Source organism: Pituophis catenifer, unplaced genomic scaffold (assembly GCF_029215685.1).
Source record: "Pituophis catenifer annectens isolate HBS135680 unplaced genomic scaffold, rPitCat1.0.hap2 SCAF_2, whole genome shotgun sequence".
In the NCBI taxonomy this organism is placed as follows: domain Eukaryota; kingdom Metazoa; phylum Chordata; class Lepidosauria; order Squamata; family Colubridae; genus Pituophis; species Pituophis catenifer.
This window is the reverse complement of record NW_027256882.1, coordinates 154210334-154236799: the sequence shown is the minus strand read 5'-3', so window position 1 is coordinate 154236799 and position 26466 is coordinate 154210334. Positions and strand designations below refer to the sequence as shown.

Here is a 26466-nt window from a genome sequence, read left to right as displayed (position 1 = left end):
AAACCTGGGACTTTTTGTAAATGATAGAAATAGATGGGGTGGCACTAAAGAGATGTGCCAAATTGTTTCCCAAAAATGTTTCTATAAACGTGGTAGTATCAGCTTAAGGTTTAACAACACGCCTCTTCTCAGTCCCCACTTAAAAGTGATTATTCCATGGGTCAGTTACACAACCCACAATATACCTCACAACCAGGAGACCTGATATTTGCATTTGCCATATTCAGAAAAAGCCATGAGACAAGGTTCTTAAACAAAAAACCAAAACAACCACCAAAACCCGAAGCCCCCTTTTTTTTATTGAAAATGAAAAGCACGATAAGTAAAATAAGGAAATACACAATTCAGCAGTTAGCAAGCTTTGATACATTATCAGTTTCTAAATTCTAAGCCTTAGCTTTCAGTCTAATCCCATGCCAACATATGCAGACTTTTACCCACTCTACAACTACAGGGGTTAAGAAGCTGAGAAAAATCTTTCTGGATAGGCCTCCCCTAAAGGCCAACAAAGGCTTCTGCCTGAAGTATTATTTAAGCACGATTCCCTGCTCTGCTTATGCTTAAGGTAGGGCTTTGTCCATTACCAGTTTGTTCTTAGAGAACTCCATAGAGATTGCGAGTAATACTCAAAAACAGGCCTCCTCTAGCTTTCCCTCCTGGGAAGCTGACATGGAGGACTGAGTGATGCCACAGCAAAATGGCAGGGGGCTTTTTTCACCCCCACATAATCTTTTGATAGTAGGATTGTTTTTTCTTTTATATATTTATATAAATTATTTTATATTAATATTCTTTTATATTAATTTTAATATTTATTTGTCCTCCCTCCAAATCTGATCCAAGGTACCATTTAGGTTTAGTGCAGCCTGAACTTTTAGGAGCCTTTTTCCACTCCGAATTGTATAGAATAAACACTTTTCTTATTACAGCATATGCATTGTCACTGTTAATTCTTTAAAGTCAGAAATCTGATTTTAAGAGAAAGATACTTTCTCTTAAATTACTTTACAGCGTATCCATAAATATGGGGACGAACTATACTTAGGAACAATGGGCCTATGATGTGTTGCAAGTTCAGTTTAGAAAACCCTGCATTCTCCAAATCTTTCCAGGTCTCTCTTAACAAGGAGCATCCATCTCCCACATATCTCCAAGTAGGCTCACAGACTTGTTGCCAGAAGTAGGTCCAGGTTGATCTGTCAGCTGCTACATGTTCCATGAAATAGAATGCACCACCCTGGAAAAAGTAAAATAATACAAAAAAGAATAATATAAAGCAGAACGCTTTGAAATTACATAAAAATTCACAGTGTAATCAAGACTGCTTTCTGGGGACATGAACTCTTAGGGGGAGTGTGGGACCCCCACAGAACACGTCCCATACCCAGTATGGCTTTTATGCTGTAATGGTGGGTTGGAGGGAATCAAATACCTCCTGTGAAACAACAGGCCTGGGATGTGGCAACTGGCTCATCAGTATTGACTGAAGGTGGAGACCACATTGGTCAGAACAACTTCAGAAGAACAGCACACTGTGTGGTGGCAGCCACTTAGACAGTGTGTGTACACGGTGTAGAATTCACCAAAAATATACAACGAAATTGACGAGTGTCTAAATAACTCACAATTTGGTTTCAGAGACGATCTTGGCAGATGAGATGCCCTATTCCAGTGATGGCTAACCTTTTTGCCATCGCATGCCAGGAGCAAAAGGGGGGGGTCGCGCACGCACGTGCCCCCACCCATAATTCTATGCATCCCACCCCTGCACATGCGTGTGCCCCCACCCCGCTCCTGACACATGATGGCGTGGTAGACCCATTTTTCTCTCTCACCAAGCTCCTGAGCCTTTCTAGGAGTCTGAGGAGGGCAAAAACGGCCTTCCCCACCCTCCCGGAGGCCCTCTGGAGGCTGGAAACTGCCTGTTTGCCAACTTCCAGAGGGACCGGAAGTCCTGTTTTTTGCTGTCCCCAGGCTCCAGAGCCTCTCTAGGAATCTGGGGAGGGTGAAAACGGCTTTCCCCACCCCCCCGGAGGCTGAAAATGGGCCATTTTCGTGTGACTGTGGATAAAAATAGGATTGCCAACATGATGGCCAACATCCGATGACGGATATGACACAAGAAGGAGAAGGGGACATGAAGCAATAATTAAGTATAAAGACAAAATGAAGCCGGAATGCAATTTAGCCATTAATGATTTACAGGAGATTCAAGTTCTAGGAAAACTGCAGAATTGGCCATTTTTATTTAAAGATGGTGACTGAACCAGTTCACTATATTTCCGCATATCAAACTCAACATTTGAATAATTTGTTCTTTTATTTTTTATTTATACCCTTCATTATTTTAACAAATTACTCAAGGTGGAGTACACATCCAACACACTTTTCTCCTCCTATATTCTCCACAACCCTGTGAGGTGAGTTGACCAAAGTCACCCAGCTGCTTTCATGGCTAAAACGAGACTAGAACTCAATACATCAAGATACATGAAGAAAGCCAATTTTTCTATTGCTAAATGAATAAAGAGATAGTGTCGACCATAAAGTCAAACAAGTCCTATTAAAGGAGAAACAAGCTGTAAGGTGTCTAACAACTTATATTTGGATAGCCCTCCCCTAACTCATATGTTCTCTCTATTCTTTCCTCTATAAAAACGCTACTTTTTAATCGTGAATATTCAGTTAGGCTGCATTTATTCTAGATACCATTATTATGAGAAAAGATAAATTCCTTTCTAATAACTTCTTATACTGTCACAATTTTAATTGTTCACCTGTTTTCCTTTTCTTCTATTCTAAAATGTTTCAAATGTTGGAGCTTCTCTTTTTAAATTCATTTTATGAACTTCACTGTTTCTTCCTAAATTTATAGTATCATTTTAAAATGCAATCAAGAACAATTTCAAAGGAATGACAGAGAATCAACTAAGCCTCACATCTTGAAAAGATCTTGAAAAGCGGAAATGGTAGAAGGATGATGTTTTTAACTTGTTTAATTGGGTTGTCTTTATCTAGATTTAGAATTTATATTAAAATTCAAAGGGTTCACAAAATTTTAAGTATCACTGTGTATTTATTAATTTTTTATGTCACCCATCTCCCTTAAAAGATTATTTTGGGTGGCTTACAAGTTATAGAACAAGTAAAAAATAATTAAAATATTAAAGTTACACAGATTAAAATATTATTAAAAACCGTACTAAACCCAAAACTAAGAGAGCTAAGAGCTGGACGGGATGGGGATGAGGTCTTATCCCATCAGCCACCTCCAGCAGTGAGCTGGTGTATGATGTTATTTTTCCTTTTTCTTTTTTAAACAATATAGTGGAGATTTTGGTGCCAAGTTAAAAAAATATATGCTTTTTTATGTCATAAAAATCAGCTTTGCAAGGTAATCCAGACAAGAAGCACACCCAGAAGTACTAGCTCTAGCTTTACTGTAATGTTAAATTAACAAAATCTTGCATGTCTTAAAGCACATATTTCCAGTCTAAGAAACTAGTGGAATTTGCCACGTCCCCATTGCTTATTTGGACTCATCTGCCTCTTGTCTAATCATTGTGTAATTTTTCTAATGCATAGCTCTTCTTCTGTCTCCCAAGGTTATTTCCATATACCATTACATAAAAATAATGCATTGTTTTATACAGACCTTGTTAATGTTATATTGAGAAAAATTTTATAATCTCATTAATTATATGTTTACTCATAAATTTTTATGAAAATACATCGTTTTAAATTTAAAAAAAGCACTGAGAACTGTCAATGTACTCGTTTAAAGAGGGAAATGAATATATATATCTGTATTATTGTTAATTAAAATTTTAAATAAAGTTTAAAGCCGCCCAGAGTCACCTTGAATTTTGAGATGGGCGGCTTATAAATTTCATAAATTCCTGTATTAAAGTTTTAAATAAATTTTAAAACCGCCCAGAGTCACTTTAAATTTCAAGATGGGCAACATTAAATTCTATAAATAAATAAATAAATTGCTGTATTCTTAACTAAAGTTTTAAATAAAGCGTAAAGCCGGCTAGAGTCACCTTGAACCATGAATTGAATAGCATATAAATTTAATAAACTTAAGAAAAAACACATTTGGAGTTAACAGATACAAGAAAAAAAATATCCAAAACTATGGAGCAGTTCATCCCTTTGCATTCTGCTCACATGTACTTTGAATTTGTTCCCCAAAAGTGACAATTGGAAGTATAAATAACAAATGTTGGGAACAAGACTTCAACAATGCATTGGGATTTTTATCCATTTTGCAGCAAGAAAGAAGTACTGAATAATGTTGGTCTCAAACCTGAGTTGCTAAATATTACTATTAGTTGGGCAGGGAAGACTCATTCACTTCATTCTCTGTGGAAATAAAAAGTAATAGAAAGTTGTGTCTTAACTTTATGTATAGCATTAGATACCATATCACCTTGAGAATTCTCTTTCTAGCTCCTCTCTCATCCATCTGACCTTTTGTTGTGCTAAAGAAAGATTTTATGTGACAACATATCATTACCGTAGAAAGGCCATAAATTTCTGCTTATAGTATCTTGCAATTAAGTTGCTGACCTTTTTTGATTCTAAACAGCCAGATCTCACCAAAGACTTTAGATCATTCTGGTCAGAACACAAATCTGCATGTGACAAGATGACTGATTCAAAAATAGGAAACCAAAAGTGCCAAATTTCAAGAGTGGCATATTGAGAATTACAGCTTGCTTAGGATCTATTGAACTCATATAGCAATATGCCTGAATCGTGACTTGGTTTATACAAAGATTGGGACTTGGCACTGAATCTGTTCCTGAAAGGAAAAAACAAAACAAAAAACCAGGCATTGGAACATTGTGAGCCTCGTGACTCATTCTTGAACTTCATGTTACCAGGATTGTTGCTATGCTTGATCATCTCTTACCACTACTTTTCTATGCTTTTTGATTTTCATTTCCGTGGCTTGGTCTTGACTGTTTTCCCTAGTCTCTTTGTTCTTTGAGCAGATCATGAGACATCTTATGAAACTTTTATATCTTCTTCAGATGATTCTGATAGGCAGGATATATTAAAATGAAGCTGAGGATGTACAATAAACACAACAATAAAGCTCAATGAACAATGTGTTTCTTTGGAGAAAAACTAGCAAGTTGGACAAATACCCTGTTAAGAATATTATCTGATTTTAGTCACATTCCAGGTGCTAGGAACAACCCCACAATTCCTATTTGGAAGATAATGCTGGCTTTGCTGGATTATTATTTGATTACAGAGTGCAGCACTTAATAATTATAACTATGGAAATGACTGCTAATTTTCTCTGTATAGCAAACATGTAAGGTCTGGATACTTCATTTCTCAAACTGCATAATATATCAATATACATCCCAAAGCCACTGGACTGCATACTATCCCCAGCCTCTGTTTGTTCTTCTTATCACTAGAAAAACAGTTTTGAACTTCTGTAGGGAAATGGCAGATTTGGGGCAGCATTTTAAACTTTTACTTAGTTTTAGGTGAAGGGCAGTCTTTAGTCTATCTACTTAAGATACCGTGCTGTACAGAGGCTTCTGCAAGATCAGAGACTAGGCCAAACCCACCCCAAAGTAGTGTTGTGTCACAGCAAATATAACCAAATGGGCACAGCCTGTGCTGTGACAGCATAATGCTCCCCCCCCACACACTTTTCCCTCATGTAACACACCTTGTCCTCCTGCTACAGTGTCAGCTTGATCTACTCTGGTTTCTACTCCAGTCTCCTCCAAATCAAACTTGATTTCATGCAGACTTCCACATGGGGAGAGCATTTTTGGAAACCATTCAAAAGTGGTTTGTCATTTCACAGAGATGTTGTTTTAACTTTTCAATCTAGCTTCAACCTAATGTTTTCTGGAGATGTCTCACTGAAGTACCAACCAGGCCCCTATCTCAGGCCAGAAACTTGCTGCCATTTACTAACATTAAAGTTATGCATATATTCCTTGAAGTTGTTGTACAGAGTCAGAAACCCAGGGCAGGCAGGAAAGGTGCAGTTGCTTTAAGGAGGAATCCAGTTTAGGTTCAGCCTGAAAATCAGCAGCACAAAGAGCAGCAGAGAGGTGCTGTTTTCGTGGGATCTAAAGCCCTTGCTCCCATGCACCCCTGCATAGTGCCCATTATTTTCAAAGCATGCACACCTGCCTTGTGCCCATTATTCAGTGGTCTGGACAGACCAGACTTAACTTTCCCTTTTCCCCCTTTGACTTACTGGTCTGAGCACTCGCAGAGCCTCCTTCAAGACAGCCTGGGGGCTGTTCACAGAGCAAAGCAGCAGCGTGCAAACCACCACGTCCACAGAGTTATCCGACACCGAAGACATGTTCTCGGCAGAGGCGACCACAAAATTCTCGAACTGGAGGTGCGTGTTCTGAGCCATGCTCTCCAGGAGGAAATTCTGAAAGTTGGGATTGTAGTCCACGCAGGTCACGTGAGAGTTGGGGGGATAAAACTGAAAGTTGCTGCCGGTGCCCACGCCAATCTCTAGCAGGTGGAGCTTTCCCGAGGAGTCAGCAAAGTCCTGCATGTTCTTGAACAGCGTTTCCTTTTCCTTGTGCAGTTTTTCATTGTAGTTTTTGCTCAACTTTTTCATGAAAAATGGGAACGTTTTTTTACAAATAGGATCCCATAAGCCAAAATAGGCAAGCACATGGATGGGCAGGGTGAGGATTTTTATGCATTGTTGTAAGATGAGAATCAGCATCGTCGACGGATTAAGAGAGAAATCCTTCTTGCTTGACTCTCCCCCTCAATGATTTGCTTTAATACTCCCTGCTACGCCGATCCTTTAATGATGTTTCGTAAGCAAACCGTCCACATCCGGTCCCCAGTTGGGATCTGTTCCAGATTTTTCTTAAAGCCACAGCGACTCTTTCAGTCACTTAAAAAAAATCTTTTAGCTCTACAGTTTGGGTTTGATTGGTGTGGGAGTAGGAATGGATTTCCAGAGAAAAAATTGCAGACAACAGGAACCAGCACCACTACTCAGGTGACCCTGAGGACACTGCAAGGAATAGAAATCCTTCCATTCTCCACTATCCTGTCAGCTGAAGAAGCTTCTTGGATAAGAAGCGAAACATGTTCAAAGAAAAAAACAAGGAAGTCCTGGTGCCTCCTGAAAAAGCACCTTCGGGACTTTCAGTCACTTGTTGAAAAAAAAAAAAGACCCAGTGGGTGTTGTAATTTGCAACATTTGAATTTGATTTAAAATGCAGATTGTTCCCATGGAATCTTAGAGCTGGAAGGGACCTTGGAGGTCTTCTAGTCCAACCTCCAATTTTAAACTGGCTCAGGAAATGAATTGCCTCCCAAATTGTCTACAGCATTGGCAGATGTTTAAAGTAAATCCACAAAAGATATTTTTCATGTTTCTTTAATATGTCTGTTTCTGAGGAAATGTCAGGGATTAGGAAAAGAAATTAGATATCTTTGCTTGAAATTGAAAAAAAATGAAATTTTGATTTTAGGTTTTGATGATTAGAATGATTTTGTTGTTCTAGAAGCAGCTTCAAATGTTTAGAAATGTAAAGCAAAAAGTTGAGATCGTAATTCTTTTTTTTTTTTGTAGTTTACTGCTCTGAAAAAAGTTGGAAGTCGCTTTTTTTTCAATCTTTCTCTACACACTTTTTATTTATTTATTTTTTTATTTTTTTTTTATTTTTTATTTATTTATTTATTTATTTATTTATTTATTTATTTATTTATTTATTTATTTATATGCCGCCTTTCTTCAGAGACTCAGGGTGGTTTACAAGCCATTAAGCAATAGCCTTCATACTTTTGTATATTTTATACAAAGTCAGCTTATTGCCCCCACAAACCGGGTCCTCATTTTATCTACCTTAGAAAGGATGGAAGGCTGAGTCAACCTTGAGCCTGGTGAGAATTGAACTCGCAGTAATTGCAGGCACCTGGAAGCTAAATACTACTTTTAACAGTAGCATTAGTCTGCTGCGCCACTCAGGCTCTTTCCCTTACCTATCTAACTTTTGTTTCTTTTGTAATAAACTTTAATATCATAAAAATGCACATCAAATAGAAATAAATTAGGTCTCTTTAACATCAATAGCTCTCCAAAGTCTTATTGCAGATTTTAACAACTGATAGGGGAAACATTTCAGAATTAAAGAAGCTGGAGCTGTGCCCAAAAATACAATGACAATATTTTCTTCGAAAAAAATAAAGGACAAACCTGAAAAATGGACAAATCAGAAACATATTCAGATGTGTGTGTGTGTTGTGTGCATGTGCATTGAAAAGTAATTTTGAAAATATGTAGCCTACTTTGGGATAGAGAAACTGGGAAAAGGAAGTGCAGTGGTACAGAGAAGAGTTGCAAGAAATATTTTTTTAAAAAGAAATTGGACTGATTGACATATCTAGGCATTCCATTAATTATTTCATTGTGAAAATACATTGTCTAGGACAATTTAAGAAAAATAAGTGGCAAAGTGGAATCGGAGAAGCTGTTTGATGAAGCCAGAGAGGCATTCTAGTTTCAGAACAGAACAAAATAACAGAGTTGGAAGGGATCTTGGAGGTCTTCTAGTCCAACCCCTGCTCAAGCATGAAACTATACCATTTCAGACAGATGGTTGTCCAATCTCTTTAAAAGCCTCTTCTGTTGCAGCACCTCTAACTTCTGGAGGGAAGTCGTTCCACTGATTAATTGTTCTCACTGTCAGGGAATTTCTCCTTAGTTCAAGGTTGGTTCTCTCCTTGATTAGTTTCCATCCATTGCTTCTTGTTCTGCCTTTAGGTGCTTTGGAAAATAGGATGACTGTGTCTTCTTTGTGACAGTCCCTTAGACATTGGTTTCCTTAGTAGTTCCACCATCCTTCAGATGCTTTTTGTAAATGCATGGCACAACATAGGAGAACAAACACATCAGGACTAGATTCAGCAGTCCATCTGCATTTAAAAGACACAGGCCACTCTTTTGAAGGCAGCAAAGTCCACATTTTGAACAGAGAGTACTGCTGGTTTGAAAGAGGGGTTAAAGAGGCCATCTATGTCAAAATTGAACAGCCCTCTCTCAACAGAGGGGGAGGGATACAACATCATTTATCTCCAGTCTACAACACAGTCCTTTCAACAGTTCCAAGAAGGCTCCACACCAATTTACACCACTCAGATGACCCTGAGGACACGGAAACACCTCCAGGTGACTTTAATGACCGGCTAAAAGAATGCAAATGACAAGCTGTCTGCAAGGAGTATAAATCCTTCCATTCCCCACCATCCAGTCAGAGCTGAAGAAACTTCTTGGATAAGAAGTGAAATGTCTTCAAAGAAAAACTAGAAAGTCCAGTTGCCTCTTGAAAAAGCGCCTTTGGGACAGACTGTCAAAATGTTCTTCAGTCAGTCACCATATAGTACTCTTGTCATCAAGCCACCTTATTATTAAAAAAAAAAATTTTAAAAAAAAATCAGCCCCAGTTGCCTTAAAATAATAAAGTTGGGGGTGAATCTAAATTGAGTGAATTGTACTTAATAGACCCACTGGACTAAATGTGAACATATTAAAAAAAATCTTAAACATCTTCCTTTGATTTGGCTTATAAATGATCTGGAGAATCACATAGGCAGTCTGGAACAATAACAAATAAATTATAGGGAAGGGAAGTGAGAATTCGTAGGCAACCAGTGATATGCCTATTGACCAGAATATAATTATTGTTTAATCAATTGTTTTCCTTTCAATTTTCTCTTCTCTTTGAAATCAATTGGAAGAAAAGGTATAAGGCACATTTTGTTTAGGAGTATCTGTTATGCTCAGATTCCTAAAGTATGTCCTTAACACACATGCAGAGGCCTAGTGGCCGGTGGCTTGAGATCAGAGGTCTGTGGCTAGAGCTGGATCTGTTCAGAGAATAAGATTCTTCAGATCTGAGATCCCAGACCTCTTTCAATCCTCTCTTTTAGACAAGTCCTCCCAGACTCATTTGCCTGTAAAGCTTTCTGGGAATGTAGCAGCTTTCCTTCCCATAGAACAGGGATCTCCAACCTTGGCAACTTTGTGACTTGTGGACTTCAACTCCCAGAATTCCTCAGCCAGCTTCTTGAAGTTGACAAGTCATAAAGTTGTCAGTTGGAGAGCCCTGCCTTAGAGGAGCAATTTTCACCTCCTTCCTAAATTGCATCAGCTGCCCTTGAGAGGAGTTTAATTTTATTTTGTTATCCTTGACTTCATTTCCATGGAAACCAGTGACTGAAGTGGCACTACTGAAATGAGAACCTGCAACCAGCCCTGTTTACTTTCCAGCTTGTTCAGATGTGGAATAACACTTAATCCAAGAGAAGAGGGTAAAACAAGATGGACATACCTTTTTATTGCAAATTCCAAAGTAAAAAGATGTACAGTACAAAGGAAATCAGATAAGTCAGATGCTGTTCTTTCAATCTATTTTGTTACTTTTAAAATGCATATTATTTTGTTCCCCTGCTTCTCCCGTCCTCAAAACACCTTTCTCCCATTTGCTGTTGTTATCTTAAACCAGGTAAACCTACAGGCTAGGGTTTAAAGATGTGGACAATAAACACATTTGTGAGATGGTGGTACAAGCAGAATGCAGCCAAAAAAAAAAAGTATTTGCCCTGATATCTATTGGGAGGGGGGAAGCTTTTGTGGAGGTTTTAGCAGCATTAACCACACCATCTCATTATATTTTTTCCTTTAGTCCATGGTTCTGTCACATACACAACTAGAACACAATGTCCATGTGAACCTCAGAAAAGCATTTGAACAGATGTGAATTAAGTTGAGCCTCACAACACCCCTGTGAGGTAGGTAGTTACCCATTATACAGATGGGTAAAACTGAGGCACGCACAGAGAGGTTAGATAATTTGCCCGAGATCAATCTGCCATTCGGTCACTCATTCACACAAAGCTGAAAACAGAAATCACTAGAATCCTGTTAGAGAATTATCAAAGTCTAATACCTGAAAAAGACATTTTCCCATTCTTTTACAAAATCACTCTCTCATGCCCCTAGCACTCTCATTTTCTCTTCCCCACACACTCCCACAAAAACAGAAACATACATGTATACTTCCCTATATAAATGCAACATGCAACATATGAGAATTTTTTATATGGATTCATACTTATGGTGACACAAGTCTAGTAGACATTGAAATCCGTATGAATGTTGTCTTGAATTTTTCTCCATCAAAATGTTCCAATCTAGTTTAACACCAGAGTTAAATTGAAAATCGCTCTTTTTCACTGGTAAATAGAAACATTAAAAATAATACTTTACATTCTGGAGAGTGGCTGAGTGGACTGTTAGTATTAATTGCCCTTTTAAAAGGATTCCTCATGTGCTATTTATCTCATGGGGATCACAATAATACTGGTGAACTTTAAACAGTGAATGCTTAGTTTGCTATTTCTCCTGCAAAGTCCAACGTGCACTGATTCTTTGTAAAGGGAGTAGACAAAACATCTACTCAGTGCTCAGTGCTCCTTTACTTGCGTTTTGTGACTGTTAAATTCTTATTTACAATAAAGGTAAACTTTGAAGACTAGATAGAAAAAAAATTCATAGTATGAAAGGGAGAATGAGATCTGCAGACAGGTGCGGGAGAATGAGATCTGCAGACAGGTGCCATACATTCATACAAAACAGGCTTGTTTCAAAGCAAATGTCAGTTCTTAGCAATATCACAAACAGATGCACAAAAGTAAATTATATGCAGAAAAAGTTGTTGGTTGTATTCCTCTCAGAAGGACAACTTAATAAGTCTCATGCAATTCTTCCCAATCATAGTTTGATTCCCAATTGAAGTATTGATGACAAAATAGGCACCGCAGCAACACAACATACATTTGTTTGTTGACAGAGATGATCTCCACATGGGAGAAATAGCTCAGATCAATTTTTCTTTTCTGGCCACATATTACAAGTGTTCAAAGAGAGCAAGTGGACCATGAACTGCCTCCCTTGGGAGACTTATTAAAAACATACCACCTCTTTTGCTCTTAACTCCTAGCAAAGCAAGTGCATAAAGCAAGGATGTCTCATCTCAGCCCTTCAAATGGAAAGCTTTAAAGAAAAAGTCGATTGGAACAAAGAACTTAAGAATAAGACATTGGCACACACTGCTGCTATTCACTGGATGGATACAGAACATGGACAAGCCGAGGTCTGGGTGTCCACTGACAATCACACAGCTAACACCCTAGCATATAACTGTTTCTGAAGAGAGTGTTACTAGTACACAAAGGTTAAGGAAAGAGGGAAAAAAGGCATGAAACAGAGTACTGCAAAACTACCCATTTCCTGTGCCAAGGTAAATGCAGCATCCACCTGAGAACCTTCTATATGTGAAAGTGATTGTTATGCTGCAAAAGAACACTGGCTTTTCTCAAGAGCTTACCTGTCTTAGCAGATAAGGGTGTTTACACACTAGTGCATGAGGCTGAGGTTCTTAATGTCATAAGAGACCAGATAGTCCTTCAAGCTAATTTTCTTATCATTTTTGTCAACCTAGTATTTAAGTTCTTTCTGTTTATAACCTTCTAAACAAATACCAGCTTGAACCAATCCTCTTCATTCCCACCCACCACAAGAGGTGACTGTAGACTTTCAGATTTTTAATGGGTCCCCCCCCCCAATTACTGATTATGGGGAGTGCTTCAAAGCCTCATAAATACCAACGCATTTGAAGAGAAAATATATACAAACCTAGGAATCATGTATATCACTTTTTTCAAAAGGACTTACCGGTATGTACACATTGAATCACCTTGTACCATGAAATATAATGTGACCTCCCCAGTTGCATACAGGAGGCTGCATTTTCCTGATATATCTATCTATCTGTATCTAATTACTCTGTTGCCAAATACTGGTTGCGAAGAGACAATATTATATACATCCAAAACTCAGCCCAAGGAAATATTCTCACTGGACCAAGTCTGGCCCAGTTCATTATACCTGAATGTACCCTGTATGACAGGGAATGTTGTAGCTGAGTAACAACGCTCAGTCCTTTGCTTTCCAAATTGTCCCAATCTTTCTGGTCCTTGCTTTTTCCTCTCTTGGATTTTGAAGCATCAAACCCATAAAGGTTTGTAGGATAATATTAATTTAGCAATATTAATTTAGCAATAGTTTCCATTAGCTTTTCATCAAAGCGTTAATAGTCCAAAATCAATCTGAAACTGGCCATTTCTAAATGCCCATAATATCCACTGGAAAAAAAGAAGAGAACTCAGTATAAATTCTTAGTCTTACTGGCTTATTCCTAACATCTACTCCTACATTATTATTTATTATTTTTACAGTTAACATTTTTCTTTAAACTTTTTCTTTAACCTTACCTTATAAAGTGAACTACCCAAAAGATCAAACCGATACCTTGGTAAAATAAAACCAGGAATGTTTATTTTGGGCTCTTTGGAATAGGGGACTACATAGCTTTCCAAATAAGTGATGCTTTGTTAGTTAACAATTGGAGTAACTTTCTAAACCAGGAAATAATTAGGAAGATCCTAACTGATCCATCTAAGCTATTATTGTTCAGTTTGGTTGGCAGCATCTTTCCCAAAGTCTCAGGCAGAAAAGGGCCCTTCCCATTATCTCCTATACGTCCTCTTTAATTGAACCAAGACTGAACCAAGACCATCTGCTTACATACAACTCATATCCATGACTATGGACCTTTCCCAAGAATGATAACATTCAGATCTTCTCCACTGGTTGGTTACCTGCTTGTGTAATAATACTTGAAACAAATTAAAAACCCAGACAGAAACTCCAATAACTATCTCAGGATTAATTCAGTGTGTGATTCTTTTTCTTTCTGTTTACTCTTTATCAGAAGGTTCAGAAAGAAGACCAAGTGCAAGATGACATAGACTGCATTATTTTATGAAACAAAATGTAAAAAAGAGAGCAGTACTGTAAATTAAAAACATTTCAATGTAATTTCTCATAGATAGGAGAATATTCCCTCCCCCACCTTTTTTTTTGCTAAGCTAAGGAAAATTGATTCATTGGGAAATTGCTATGTGATGAGTGTTACAATTATTTGCAATGGAGTTAAGATTTATTTTACTGATGCCTAGTAACCAGAGAACTTGGCTATGGGTTGTTCTTTTGACTGTGTAGCGTTAAAAATGTGTCCAATTCTTAGCTACCAAAAATAGGTGGTTTGCCAGCTATGCCACTTACCAAAGAAGCCTGTAAGCAAGAATAGGCACATTTTTCTTTTAATTGTCAATGTAGGCAAGTGATATGTGGATTCAGTCTATTATTATATCCTCCCCTTCAATACTCAAATATCAAAAGTCCATTATTCTTGAACAAAGTTGACCGATCACTATGGGAACACATTAGACTGTTGTTCAGCCCCCTCACCCATCAGATATTTTATATTTGAGAATTCTCTTCCCTTTGTACAAAAAATTGTTTTACTTTTGCTTTGGTTGGTTTGATTGATAATTTATCCATACCAAAGTTAGCTGCAGATAATCCAGTTTTACTGAACTGTCAGTGTCATCACATAAACAATCTAAACATTAATCACTCTAAACTATTATGAATCTCATAAAATACTTTTTGAATATTTTAGATTTAGGATTTTTTATTTTAAAGAACATTATCAGAATGATAGAGTTGAAAAAATAGGTTTTCTCCCTAGATTTACACTACATGGGAAGCATATTGCAATTTTTTAGCCATATCTGTACCTCTTCTGCAGTGGAGGTTGAAAACCTGGTCATAAGATTTGTCAAATGATAGTTTGTTTCCTGCTCATGTCATCCTTAGCACCATCATAAGTAAAGATGCTAGGTTTCTATCTACAGTGATTTCCATAAGAAGACATAGAATGGCCTAATCTTGAAGTCATGGCATTATGAAGGGTTTTCTTCCCTTCTTTTAATCTATTGTATTCCAGTTTCATTCCATTTCTATGTTATCTTATGTTTTATAAGAATTTGCTGCATTTTATTCAAAATTTCCTTTTTCTAGTTTTGGCATTATGACTATTGCATTTGGCCTCCCTTATTGTGCTGGTCATTGACAATAATTAAATAAATCAAAGGGATGTCAAATTATTTAATTATGAATGCTTATTCATTTCAGTTTGCATTGGTTATCCCCCATATATGTTGTTTTCAGGCCTTTTCCATATATCATTCATTCGCTAGGAAGATAGCCCCCCAAAGAGGTTATTCTTATTATTTCAATTTTAAAAAAGGAAAAGAATTTATAAACAAATGCACTAAATGTAATGTTATTTTTATTAAAATTATTTTTTAGCAAAACTGTTTTGACCATTTCTGGCCATGGGGAAGGTAGGTGGAGTGAAACAATGGGATTTAAAAACCAATGTTATTAAAATTAAATTTACATTTTCAAATGTTTCTCAATAAGTTTGAGATTTATTTGACTGATTCCTAGTTTGGACCATGTTTTTCTAAAAAGCACTGGCTATTTTTGCTGAAATAATAAGTTCCTTTCTGTTTTATCTCTTTTTAAAAAGTTCAGGTATACCTTTATATAATGTTCATATATCTCAATAGACCATTACAGGATGATTCATTTTTAAAGAAGATTTCCAAAATGTAATGCTGATATATAAAAATACCAGAGTGAGGCTCCTAATCTCAGTGAAGTGTGGTTAATTGGGATAACTGGTTAAAGAAATCTAAAATGAAAGAAACTTGAAGAAACATTGTGCAGAAACTAGAAAAAACTGTTGATTTTAGTTAGGACATAGTTCACAGTTTTGAAGCTTTTTCTTAAGCAAAGCTTGAGTAATATAAGAAAATTCAAGTATTCTTAAATAATAAGCAAATATAAATATAGATTGCGGGCATTTTTACTAAAATTTGCTTAATAAAATTTGATAGCACAAACACTATATGTGCCAAGCTTTTCATATGGAACAGTAGTCCAGCTGAAGAATAAATATGACATTTAGCCAAATCTTGCATAGAGTGGTCAAAATGTATTGCACCTCAGAACCAAAATACAATCTAAGTAGTTTTGTTGTAAATACATTTTTGCAATAAAGCTTTTGAGAGGACATTTTTCCTCTGAAGGGATGTACTTAAATTGACATCATCTGAAAAGTGGAAAAGAAAAAAAATATTTTTAGAGAGATAGAAAATTAAATATGGACAGTGGCATAAGCCAGAAGCCACTCTATTTAATTTTTTGTAGTCCTTTGTCATGTACAAAAAGGCATGCCAGTAAAATAAAATGATATATTACAGTATTTATATTATTGTCTTAAAAAGTTCAGTCACACTTTTCAGCTCTTGTTGTTGTTGTGCTGTTTACAATGTTGCCTGTACAAATGCATGTAATTTTATCATACATATTTTATGAGTAGCTGGGATAAAACCTAACAAGAAAGAAATGTTATGCTCCTTGTGGTATCTGGTACAGCAGAATTATTCCACTGATGTTGTGATAGCTAGATTATGCATTTTTAAAAAGCTCAACTTGGCACAGATATCTATCAAATGGCTTACTTTCTGATTAACCTTGTAATAGGTATCTAAGTTGCAAAATTCTAAATGTCAAGCATCTGCCACTAAACTAAAAGGCATTGCTAACTTTCTTAGCTTTCTTTTGATTTTGGAATATTTTAAATCTTTTTTTAAAAAATATTTTTTGCCCTTTTATAGATAAAACGGTTTTGGTCCACATTCAAACAGCGTCTTTCACCATGTTGCAGAAATTCAACATATTTCTTTACAGTCTTCTGCAAACTTTTTTTTTTAAGCTGTATGGTTGAACAATCTTGACTGTAGTGCAATGCCGACATTGACCCAAGAACGATTCCATAAATCTGTGCCCTTAGAAGATGAATTATTATGAGGATTGATTTATTAAAAGGGGACATAATGAACATTTTTTAAAAAAGGAATGAAACATGCCAAAGTAGTTCTTAGAAACATAAATGTTAGTTCCCTTCCTTTAGAATTCTCATCAGGTTAGAGTTAAGACTAGTTGAGAGGTAGCTCTTCATCCCTCCCTGAATATGCAGGACCATTAAAATTACCACCATACAACAATATGGGATGAAATGTGGAACTGGTGAAGGCACATGTCAAGTATGACACTTTTCCTCTCAGTGCTGTATCCATGTCACACTGCTACTTTGCTCACCAAAAGTAGGATGTTGTATTCATAGATATTTAAATTATTTTCATAATTATTTAAAATATTTTTGGTTTGTTTTCCTTAGGGGGAAAAATGCAGCTCAAAGAATCGGATAAAACCATGTAGCTGCAGAAAACTGTCAGTGAAAGAACAAATCCACTTGTGCCGAGTACATTTCTCACATCACAGTACTCCAAAAGAGCGCAACATTTTGCCAGTACATATGGCACACAATGCTGTAAACTCCTGTCATAAGCCTGCCTGCAATAAGATTGCTTTATATAACTGCCAAAATGTGTCTTTGAGAGATAATACGTTGTTTTCTACAGTGCTTATTTCTAACAGAAAAAAAAGTGCATATGGCAGAATGGACACTGAATGTTGCAGGATACAGAACTACTTGGTGAGTTTTCTTGAAGCCCTAATGTTCCAGATATTAAGATTGTACTACAACCACTTCCTGAATTGGAAGGGTGCTAGAGCAGCATTTTGGTGTGGATTTGGGGAGTTACTTTTAAAAAGTGGAAAAGAAGTTGACTGCATGAAGCTTATTAAAAATACACATAAACTCCTTGATTAATTTCATTTTTCTCCTCTTGTGGGAGGGTACATGGAAAGATTAACACTCCGAAACTAGGTGAAGAGCATAATCATAGCTAAGAGTAACTCTCCAAATACAGTGTGCCGTAGTCAGTGGAGTGCCTCAAACATATGGCTTAACACACGGCCTGGACAGCATATTGAGTGTCTTGTGGTTTTATGATTCCTCATGCATGATTCCTGATCACAGCATGCCATCATGCAAATCATTTCTATGCATTGAAACGAGCACAATTTTATTTAATTTATTTTTGGAATCAGCCTGAGCGAGTTTGGCAAACTGAAAATACCTGATTACCCCCATCTCTCACAAACCATGGTGAAGCCCATAGAATAAAAAGTATGCAGATAATAAGTACTAAAGAAACAATGATGATTAAATGATATGGGCTAAATACGTGTCATTTCATTTCAGCTTTTTTTTTGATGCTCTACTTGTTTTTTTTCTCCTTTTTTGTTTTTGTTTTTTGCTGCTTAAACTAAATGTCAAGTATGAAAATCTAGTTTTGCATGAACTAAACAACCCTTTAAGTGATAGTTTTCCAGATTTCCTTTCAATAAAATGAAAAAATAAATAAAATAAAATCAATTTTTGCTGCTTCGGAAAAAAATATGAATCCTCAAGCAGCAGTTTTTTTCCTTGTTTGTGTGTGTGTTTTATTTTGCTTTTTTGTCCTAAGTTGCATTGACTGATGTGGAACATGCAGTATCCACCTGCCCAGACTGTATAAAATCCTTGTTCTCCTTTGCATTGTTTCCTGTTTTTTTTTAAATATATTGGTCTAGATGGGTCCATTAAACAGGTGGTAGATCACTGCTTTGAGATGCAACATGGTCACACAGTAAGCAGACTATGTTTGGTATAAGATCTTTAAAGTTTCTCCACAGCTGTTCGCTATTGATATATATTTTATCAGGAAGTTTGTAAACAATCTTTTCTGCTCACGAGTTTTCTACAGTTAATATTATTATTATTATAGATCATCTCAGCATTTGGATTCCCTGACGTCTTTTTGCCTTTTTGCCCTGTCACGTCTCCCTTCTTCGGCCCGCTGTTTCTCTTTTTCAGGCTTAGTTACGCTGTCGTAAGATGGGAGGGAAGCCGTGGATGGAGTACCTTCTTTTTTCTCCCTATTTGTCCCTCCATTTTCTATTCTGTTGGAGACGTTTTTTCGGCAGATAAATCCTCTCCTTGCTAAACGGACCCTGTAAGCCCTCTGGATCACCACTGCGGAGACCTCCTCCTGTTTGCGCCGTAACGTGGTTGTGATGGGCTCATAAGACACTTTGGAAGGATTAGAAGCCACAAATCTCTCTTCCATCTGTTGCCTCAAGATGTCTAGTTCACCACTGTCACCCAGTACACGTTTGGTAAAGGCAAAGAGGATGTCCAGACAATGGATTCTGTCCCCACTGACCATTGGCAAATCCATGGCAATGAGTTCAATGGTGTTGGGCTTAGGAACACGGAGGGGGTGCTCCAAAGCATCTGCAAAGTCTGCCAACTTGCAGTATTCAATGAACTGGGTAGCATCGGGGTCAAACTTCTCCCAGATCTCATAGAAGGTTTCAAAGTCATCTTCACTCAGTGGATCAGCACTTTCCTCTGTAGCCACACTGAAGTTCTCTAGAATGATGGCAATGTACATATTTACCACAATCAGAAAGGAGATGATGATATAGCTAACAAAGAAAAAGATCCCTACGGAAGGATTCCCACAGTCACCTTTGAAGCCACTCCCAGGATGTTCCTTTTCCAAATCACAGTCTGGAGGACGGTTGAGGATGGGTAAGAGCAACCCATCCCATCCAGCTGAGGTAGTGATCTGGAATAAGCATATCATGCTGTTGCCAAAAGTCTCAAAGTTGAACATGTCATCAATACCAGCCTCATGCTTGACGTAAGCGAAGTTTGACATTCCAAAGATGGAAAAGATGAACATTACTAAAAAGAGTAGGAGGCCAATGTTGAACAAGGCAGGCAAAGACATCATTAAGGCAAAAAGCAAGGTGCGGATCCCTTTAGCTCCTTTGATCAGGCGCAGGATTCGACCAATACGGGCCAGGCGGATGACTCTGAAGAGAGTTGGTGACACAAAATATTTCTCTATGATTTCTGCCAAAAACATACCTTTAAAAATATTGAGGAGAGAAAAGAGAGTTACAATTGTGTCAAGTCATTTCACATTCTTTCTTCAGATGCATAGAAATAATGGGCAAATTTAAGAGACAATACATGAGACTAAGGAAATCACAGCTTGCTTTAAAAGTGACGATCTCTTGGTTAATAGGTCCTTTTAGTAATTACTACAGATAGTCCTCAACTAATGACCAGTTGCTTGGTGACCGTTCGAAGTTACGACCTGCCTGAAAAACGGGACCCAGATCTAAAGTTTTGACCATCAAAAGTCACAGCCACCTGACTACACTTCAGGTGCTTGGCAACACACCTGCACTTACAGCTGGCATGTGACCACATTTTAGGACATTTTTGCCAAAAACTGGTGCTTGCTTCCAGTTTTCTGCAAAAGCATGCTCATAGCAAACAGTGGGTTCACATTTATGACAATGGTGTTTCACTAAGTGAACACTGCAAAAAATGTAAAATCATGTCAGTCACATATTACTGGTCAATTTTATGACTGTTACGACTTGTGACTGTAACGGGCAGGCTCTGTTAAAGTTGTAACTTGAGGCCTACCTGTAAAGCCAATGCCAAATATTCAAAACAAATACAATTCAAACAGCACAGTAAAATTTGATGTCAACGCTCATATACGGTAACCGTAGTTGATTACAATTACCATAAGCAACTAGAAATCTTTAAAAATGCCACATGGTCAATTAAACTGTTAAGTGGCACCAAAGGAAAGATCAAGAGGCACTTTGATACTGAAATAGCCTCTCTGCACGACTGCTTACTCTGTTACACACAGAGAGCAGACACAGAGAACTGCCAAGGAAAATCTCCAAATATCAAGCTAGTTCATATAAATAGTTGTCTGTCATGTCCATGTCAGAGTCTGAATCTGAATCTGGGGGGGAAGATGAGCTGAAAGAAGAGCAGACAGAGATCGAGAGGGCGGCTCCATTGGCCTTGGAGGAAACTGGGGAAGGGCAGAGTCAGTCCGGGCAAGGCTTTTCAGGATTAGAAAGTCTTGCAGTCAGGGAGGAGCAGGAGAGACAAAGCTCAGGCGAAGAACAAGGACCACCCCCTCCTGGTCTTAGAGCATGGAAAGAAGAGAGAAGGCGAGGCCAACACAAATTGAGCTGGCTACGAGGGAGGAGAGTGCCCCGCCCCCTTCAAAAGGCACATCTGGGGACTGAGATGTAAGGAAGTGTTGGTGGGAGGGGCATTTGTCAGGAGCCTTGTGTGCACTTGCCAATGCCTGGATATTACTGTGCTTTGTCCTGTGGGGCTTGCCTGGTTTGCCTGCTTCACTGAACTTCTTGCTCTGGTTACTGTTTGGCTAATCTTGCTTACTGGACGATTTGCAGCCAGAGGCTGCTGAAGGTGGGTGTGAGAACTTTGCTCCAGGACTTGTAGTAAACATGGGGACGTTTGGGGACAAAGTTGGAGCAATAAAGGGGAATTAGATCTGTTCTCTGGCAGTGTTGCTTTTGTGCCATGCCCCGGGTCATCACAGTTTTCCTTTGAACTGTGCCAAGCTCAGTTTTGGCTTTAAAAGACAGTATCAGTACCTTGAATTGAGTCTAGTGATGAAATGAGAATCAATGGAATTTAATATATTCCAGGAGTTTTTCCATCACTCCTCAATTAATTTTAATAGAAAACTTAGTTATTCTATATAAGTAGCAATTTTAAGAGGCAATCTCAAATTACATTGTAAAGTATTATAATCCAGAACAGATTAGTGACCATAAAGATAAAGTGCAAAGGTTTCCCCTGCCCAGTTGTGTCCGGCTCTAGAAGGTGGTGCTCATCTCAGTTTCTTATCTGAGGAAGGCAGCGTTGTCCTAAGACATTTCTGTGATTACTATGACTATGCGCCGAAGCACATGGAATGCTGTTACTTCCCACCGAAGTTTATCTCTTTATCTGCTTGCATTTTGCATGGTTCCGACCTGCTAGGTGGGCAGGAACTGGGGAAGTAACAAGAGTTCACCCCGTCGCTCTGCTTGAACTTTCCGACTGACAAGCTCGGCATCTTTAACCACTGAATTATTGCGCCCACTTAGTGGCTATAATAGAACTGATTAATGATAGAAAGAACCAAAATTTCAGCTTCTAATCAGTCTCAGTTTCACTATTAACCAGTTCACATTTTCATTTTGATGTTTGCAACTGAATGTTAGAATTGTCCATTTCTCCAGGCACTTTGATTACTGCGCTAGATACATGAAAATATTTCTATGTACTTACCTACAATGGAGAGTATCACAACCACAAAATCAAAAATATTCCATCCAATAGTGAAATAATAGTGACGTAAGGCAAACATTTTCAGCACACATTCGCAAGTGAAAAAAATAATAAAGACCAAATTGATCCAGTAGAGGATTTCCTCCATCTGTTTGCTTTGTGTGTCGGTTTCAACCATCATAGTCACCATGTTGAGACAGATGAGTAGCATTATTACTATATCGAAGGCTTGCTGGGTGACGAAGTCGAAGACAGCGCCTTGGATTCTGTTCTATTATACACAGAAAACATGCATATCAACATTGCAAAATATCCAGTGTACCTTTGGTACTATCTGATTAAATTAATAAGACGGCAAAAGAGATTTTTTTTCCCGCCCATTTTGAAGGGATGCTTAAGAGAAGATTGAAAAACGTTCAGTCAGCATGGTATTTAATGAAGCTTAGCTGCATGTAAGTTCATATAAGATTATAGTATGATTAACTTCACTTCCAGCTTCATTTTCTCCTTTAAATTGTCATGATGTTGCTTTTGTTCAGTTTTATTTGCTGCAGAGCAAATATCAGGTAGGATAATTTAAAGAAATGGTAGAGAAATTCATTTGTTGGGTTTTTTTTCAATAGCCAAAGTAAGTAGGTAAACTAGCAGTAAATAGTATGATAGCTCCTTTATTCTGCTTCAAGATAATATTTATCCCAGAAGAGTCTATTAGATTTATCTGACACATTTACCTACTGCTTCCCATTAAAAAAAAACTCATAGAAATTTGCAGTTAGAACAGTAGGTTAAAACATTGATAAAAATACCATATTTTACTGTTTTCCTCCCCAAAAGCTAGGTGCTTCTTATAGTCCAGAGCATCTATAAGATGCTCTGGACTATAAGAAGCACCTAGCTTTTGGGGAGGAAAACAGTAAAAAAAAATCTGCCTCTGCCTCCCAGCAATTTGCCTCCTTGCAGCAAACAGCAAACAGCCTAGTCAGCTTCAGCACAGGCCTGATTTAGCACGAGCAGTTGATTGGCGGTTGGATCTGCCTCCTGGAATACCGCCCATCAGTTGTTCCAGGCTGCGGGGATCGCCACTGCCCATCACCATCATCACCGCCCATTGCCGCTGCCACTTATCGCCGCCTCCGTGCTCCCCATTTTTAGCCCATTCCAGGTGGCAGGAATAGGCAACGGCGGGTGGCGATCCCTGCTGCCTGGAATGGGCTGAAAATGGGGCACGCAGAGGCCAAAAACAGGGCGCACAGAGGCAGAAAATGGGGTGCACGGAGGTGGCGATAGGCGGCAGCTGCGATGGGCAGCAAAGATAGCGACGATCCCCACAGCTGCTGGAGGTATTCCAGGAGGCAGATCCAACCACCAATCAACTGCTTGTGCTAAATCAGGCTGTGCTGAAGCTGTCCAGGCTGTTTGCTGCAAGGAGGCTAATTGCTGGGAGGCAGAGGCCGAAGGGTGGGGGCTGCCAGGTGGGTGTGGCTTCAGCAACACTAGCTGTATAAGACGCACAGACATTTCCACTTTGGGGGAAGTGCATCTTATACACCAAAAAATACGGTATATTATCCAGCTTTTAAATCAATGTTCAGCACTCAGCACTCAGATCTTCTCTGTTGCTTGAGCTGCACTGGCTTCTATTTTCCTTTGGATGCAATTCAAGATGCTGGTCATTACCTTTGAAACCCTATATGACACTAGGTCAGGCTTTCTGCGGAACTGCCTTTCCCTAAGAACATCTACCCATCGTACCAAGTTAGATAGAGTGGACACACTCCTAGTCTCATCCTTTAAACATTATCATCTTATGGATGCTAGGAACCATGCTCTTTCCATGTCCTATGGAATACCCTTTTCCCTAAAGTTTGGCAGGCTCCTACCCTCTTGGTCTCCCATAAAGTACTGAAGACTTGGCTTTTCCCCCAATTGTTGGGATAAGACCGCACCTATCAAGGGTTCATACCTGAATACAGCATAGAGGAAGGTAAAATTTACCTGTTGTTGCCAGATAAGATCATAGATGGCTGACTGGGTGGAGGTCAGGCCCTGATTTAGGGAAAAGGATTCTGCAATAGCACTTTGCCAGTGGGGCCTTCTCATCTGGCATTAATTTCTTTCTCAGGCATAAATTTTACAAGAACTCTGGAAGATAGTACTGTAGTCCCAGGAGTCAGATGATGAAATGGAGGCTTAAAAATTTGTGGGTTTCTCAAGGCTGTCTAATGTGGAAATTTGAATCAGAAATCTCCCAATTGATATTTTCATCCATTACCAATTATAATAGTTTTGCTTTTCATTCCTGAATAATCTCAATGGGTGGGGAGGGATTAAAGATTCCACTTGAGTATATAAGGAATGGCATGCTAGAAAAAAAATTGAAAAACTTACCAGAGGCCTGGGAATTGGCTTTTGAGGTTTTTTGGAACCTAATTTTTTCATGGCATTGTAGTATTTCTTCTGTTCTTCTGTCATAAAGATATCCTGACCTCCAAAGTAAAGGGGAAGAAGGGAAGAAAAGGAAGTTGGTTACAATCCATTCAACCTTGCTTGAAGATTATGGTGCATATTCAATGAGTAGGCTTTTCTTATTACTTCGTGTGGCAAAGAAATTGCCCCATCTCTAGAAGTAATTGTGTCACAGAGTTAAGTTCTATTTAGTTCTGTTGTGGGAACATCAGTGGTGGGTTGACCCCAGTTCAGAAGAACCGGTAGTAAAACCAGTGGGAGGCTCTGCCCACTGACCTGGACATCATCATAGGTGATCTACGTATGGGCAGAAGCTTATGTGCATGCGCAGAAGAGAGCTCATGCGCATGAGCGCGATGCAAACTGGTATTAAAGGTAAGTAGAACCCACCCGTGGGGAACATCTAAGTCAATTTAGTGCCTACCACATCTCAGACTATAATTCTCATCAGCTGCAGGCCTAATAGCTATGATGCCTGGTAATGTGTAATCCAGCGCATCAATTTAGGGAAGCCGGATGTAGAGCAAAGGTTCAATTTAGCATTATAAATTGTAATGTTGTCATTGTTTGAATGAAAAGGCACGAGAAACGTGTCCAACAGGAAATTATCTATGTGAAATATATCTGTTGTGCATTTACTAGTTAACTTTCTTTGGGGCATAGTTGAAGAAGTCAAAATGAAAACAATTATACAAAAGGATACTAAGCTTTTCCTTTGCATTTGATTTATACAGGTAGTTCTCAACGTACAACTACGGTTGAGCCTAACATTTCCATTGATAAGCAAGGCAGTTGTTAAGTGAGTCATGCCCCACTTTATGACCTTTTTGCCACAGTTTTTAAGGAAATCACTGCAGTTAAGTGAATCATGTGGTGGATAAGTGAATCTGGCTTCCCCCAATGACTTTGCTAGTCAGAAGACCTTGGAATGCTGCAACCATCATAAATTCATGCCATTTGCCAAGCATCCAAATTTTGATCATGTGATGGTGGGGATACTGCAATGGTCATAAGTGTGAGAACCAGTCATAAATCACCTTTTTTTAGAGCAAACAGTCACTAAATGTGTAAATGTGTAATGTTTGTAAGTCGAGGACTACCTGTAATGCCTCTTTCACTCATTAATGTCATCTTATGATAACTACAGTTGTCATAGCTGACTTGCATGTTAGAATCTGCTTTTAATCTTTTACATTTTGGATGAGCAGCAGCAAGATTTGGGAGAATCTTTCCTCTATTGTTATTAGTTGATAATTAAATAGTCATTCTAGCGTGTATGTTTCTCTCTTCTCTGCCTTCCCCTTGTGTGCTAAAAAATATGAAAAGTTGACCTATCTTTTTCTTTTGCTGATTGAAGTTGTCAATAATAACACCAATGAAGAGATTCAAGGTGAAGAAGGATCCAAAGATGATGAAGATGACAAAGTAGATATACATGTAGATGTTGTCCTCATACTTGGGCTGCTCTTCTTGCTATAAGCAGAGACAAAATAATTATACATTGGGGGGAGAGAGAGGGAGAGGGAGAGAGAGGGAGAGGGAGAGGGAGGGAGAGAGAGAGAGAGAGAGAGAGAGAGAGAGAGAGGGGGGGGGGACACACCCCAGGGGTGAAATGCTACTGGTTCAGAGAAGCAGCGGCAGCATATGGTTCAGAGAACCAGTAGCGGCAGCAGTGCCCACCCACCCGGAGGTCGTTACTTACTGGTTTTAACCAGGAAGTAACCTGTTTTTGACCCTCTGCACATGCGCAGATGGCTTTGCACATGCGCAGAGGGTCCAAGCGTGCACTTGATGCATGCACGCGTGAGAGAGGAGCAAACATGCGTGCGCAGTGCGCACACTTCCGAACCGGTAG

At 38.4% G+C, this 26466-nt stretch overlaps 2 protein-coding genes across 10 annotated transcripts in view; both read right to left on the bottom strand.

Annotated features, from left to right (window-relative positions):
• Positions 1-280: 280 nt before the first annotated feature.
• On the bottom strand, positions 281-6946 carry LOC139312750 (thiol S-methyltransferase TMT1A-like). Of its 2 annotated transcripts, XM_070937796.1 has the most exons (3): positions 6245-6946; positions 4313-4368; positions 1155-1237 (listed from the first exon to the last, which is right to left on the bottom strand). In XM_070937796.1, the coding sequence occupies exons 1-2, from the start codon at positions 6734-6736 to the stop codon at positions 4357-4359; spliced, it is 504 nt and encodes a 167-aa protein (XP_070793897.1). In that variant the 5' UTR covers positions 6737-6946; the 3' UTR covers positions 1155-1237; positions 4313-4356. The 2 variants fall into 2 exon arrangements, with proteins under 2 accessions (XP_070793896.1, XP_070793897.1); XM_070937795.1 differs by lacking the exon at positions 4313-4368 and having other exon boundaries at positions 281-1237; positions 6245-6939.
• Positions 6947-18747: 11801 nt separating this feature from the next.
• The window catches only part of SCN8A (sodium voltage-gated channel alpha subunit 8), a 76484-nt gene continuing 68765 nt past the window's right edge, over positions 18748-26466 (bottom strand). For all 8 annotated transcript variants that reach the window (XM_070934831.1, XM_070934833.1, XM_070934836.1 and 5 more), the window contains 4 exons: positions 25947-26084; positions 24534-24638; positions 22146-22416; positions 18748-19892 (listed from right to left, as the gene is read on the bottom strand). In XM_070934831.1, the coding sequence (XP_070790932.1) occupies positions 18748-19892; positions 22146-22416; positions 24534-24638; positions 25947-26084 (1659 nt within the window). The remainder of the gene's footprint in view (positions 19893-22145; positions 22417-24533; positions 24639-25946; positions 26085-26466) is intronic.